At 32.1% G+C, this 2,670-nt stretch overlaps 1 protein-coding gene across 1 annotated transcript; it reads right to left on the bottom strand.

The window, feature by feature from the left end:
- Positions 1-773: 773 nt before the first annotated feature.
- On the bottom strand, positions 774-1,415 carry LOC105176194 (agamous-like MADS-box protein AGL62). Its single transcript, XM_011098925.2, has one exon. It carries the CDS (start codon positions 1,407-1,409, stop codon positions 774-776), a length of 636 nt encoding a protein of 211 aa, XP_011097227.1. The 5' UTR covers positions 1,410-1,415.
- Between the last annotated feature and the right edge of the window lie 1,255 nt (positions 1,416-2,670).

Genomic DNA, 2,670 nt, shown 5'->3' with positions numbered 1-2,670 from the left:
CACACACAGATGTATATATATATATATATTTGCTGCTTTTCGTTTCTTTGCTTGGTAGTAAATATTGCCGTGAATATGCTTATAAGATCAGTAATTTGTGCTTGCTTTTGTACTGAAGCTTTTATATTCCATTCTCCATGACTTAATTTTCAGAAATTTTTAAAGACGAACACAATAAAATGACCAGATGACGTAATGTTAATTTCTCCCTTGCAGTTTGCATTAATTAATATTAGTATTATAAATAACATAAATTACGGGACTCAAAATACATTTTACCCCATATATAAGTATTACTAATTAGACATCAGAATAATAAGTAAACTAAGACAATTTCCAGCTCGAAAAACTACTACATTCGTCTTTAATTAATCCTCCTCCTCCTTTAGAACATGAAAAAAGTTGTATATATTTTAACGGGGTTACTTTGAGAAATTAAATTATATATATATATATATACTTCAAAATAAAACTAATTGTGTAAAAAGATTAAGATAATTCATTTTGCAAGCAGCCAAGGTGTTTATACATCAAATGATATATGACTTATGAAACACAAAATTCACCAATATTTGGCTCACAAAAATATTACTAAATAAAATGAAAAATTATCATCAAAGCAATACAAAATCTCATCTATATAATTAACCTGAATGATTAATTCCTTGTAACTGCTTTAATAGAAAAATTAAAGAACAATAATATTCCACATTAATAATAAGCAGATAGTGAGATGCTAGTCCACCCATCCATGTAACAAGAAACATGCAATATCAGAAAAATCCATGGCAATATCCAAAGTTACTGTTGACAGCAGCATTCACATGGCTCGAACTCACAATTCCATGACTAGGTTTACTCTCGTACTGATCGAATACGCCGCCAGCCAGATTTGACACGAACATTGAGGACGGATTCATCAGCTTATTTGCATGCTGAGTGACATTCTTCTTTAAGTCTTCCATGGCATCCCTCAATTGCTCCAGCTCCTCTAACCCTAATTTACTCACAGGGGCCTCCCACCAATAATGGCTCTCGTTTGTTTTCCTCATGTTGTCTAAATTATCACCCCTTTTCCTCTCCACTTCCACTTCATTAAGAATTTGACCTAATTGCAGGTTCAACTCTCTAACACTAGCATTCCTCTGAGCCTCGACCAGATGGAACGGATCGTGGGAGTTGGGTCCCGTGCTTCGGGCCAAGAACCTGTCAATTATGGACTCCACGTTGGGATGGCCGAAGGAGAAGACTTTTCCAGCTGGGGAGAAAACGATTATGGCGATCTCAACGCCACAAAGCGTGCAGAGTTCACTAGCCTTTTTGAAGAGCCCTGATCGCCTTTTTGAAAATGTGACCTGTAGGTGATTTTTTACCTCTATTTTCTCGATTTTAATCTTTTGACGGCCCATGCTCGGTTTTTTTGCCATGGCGATCGATCGATCTTTTCTGTCACTATTTTATGTAAAGAATTAAGGATGGACCGATAAAAGAGTTTTGAATTTGTTTCAAGAATTGTATTGGGAGCATGGAGGAAAAGAAATGCCTATATATTTATAGGGGAGTTTGGAATTATTACACCATCAAAAGTTGGCAATTCATGTCTGTTTTGGCATTTCATATCTGATTTGGGAGTTTCAAAATCTTTTCCTAGTAAATGTCTGGATTTTTGCCAGGTGAAAACCTAAGCATGTTTACCTGACATTATTCAAAGATAATTAATAATTTTAAGCTAATGAGACAGTTTAATCTAGAATTATATATATAGTTAATTTTACAAAGTCAACCCAGCTCTAATATTTAGTATACAAGAAATCAAACGTTTGTTTTAACATTTGATACTAATTATTATTAGCCAAATAAACAATATCTGTAAATCCATCATTTGATGCAGCAATAATTATTAGTAACATAACATCATATATACAATTAAATTATATTCATTAATCACTTTAATTTGTAACATACTTTTCTTTTACAGCAAATGATGTGTTGGTGGAAACTGATCTGAATAATTAATTTATGGAATCATTTAATCAGATAATGATATACTAAGTCATGACAATAAGAACACAAATACCTTGAATTGTTGCGGGTATGGAAAAGCTCTCATGTTCGCATTCGAATTATCTATCTAAACATAAAAATCATATGTAAAGCTCTCATGTTCGCAATCGAATTATCTATCTCAACATAAAAATCATATGTAATTTTCTTGTAAGGAAACTCAAGACTCTATATTTTTTTCTTCGTATAAGTGTCATATCGCAATTATTTTGTGACGTAAATATTTCGATAGATCAAAACAATTATTTGCATGATCATCAAAGGGAACACGCATCCTTGTTTACTTCACTTTTTTCCCATATAAAAGCATAATATCGTTTATTCTATTCAACAAGTCGTTTGTTAATTTAGTTTCAAAGCGAAAATCAAAATTTTCTATATAAAAATGGATTTGACTAATGAAATTGTGGCAAGTTTGTAAGAATATGGTTTTCCTTTTGTTTCCAAATGATTATAAAATGTCAAATTAAGGAGAAACCATGATTTTGAGGATTTGAGATCGATCGAAACCGTCATGTAATCTAAATGAACATATGTTTTAGCACAAGGAGATTCGATCATGTATCATATATGGTTAATTTTGCATTACATGTCAATATATATATA

Source organism: Sesamum indicum, linkage group LG13 (assembly GCF_026168435.1).
Source record: "Sesamum indicum cultivar Baizhima isolate 11 linkage group LG13, ASM2616843v1, whole genome shotgun sequence".
NCBI lineage: Eukaryota > Viridiplantae > Streptophyta > Magnoliopsida > Lamiales > Pedaliaceae > Sesamum > Sesamum indicum.
This window is presented reverse-complemented; position numbering and strand designations above follow the sequence as displayed.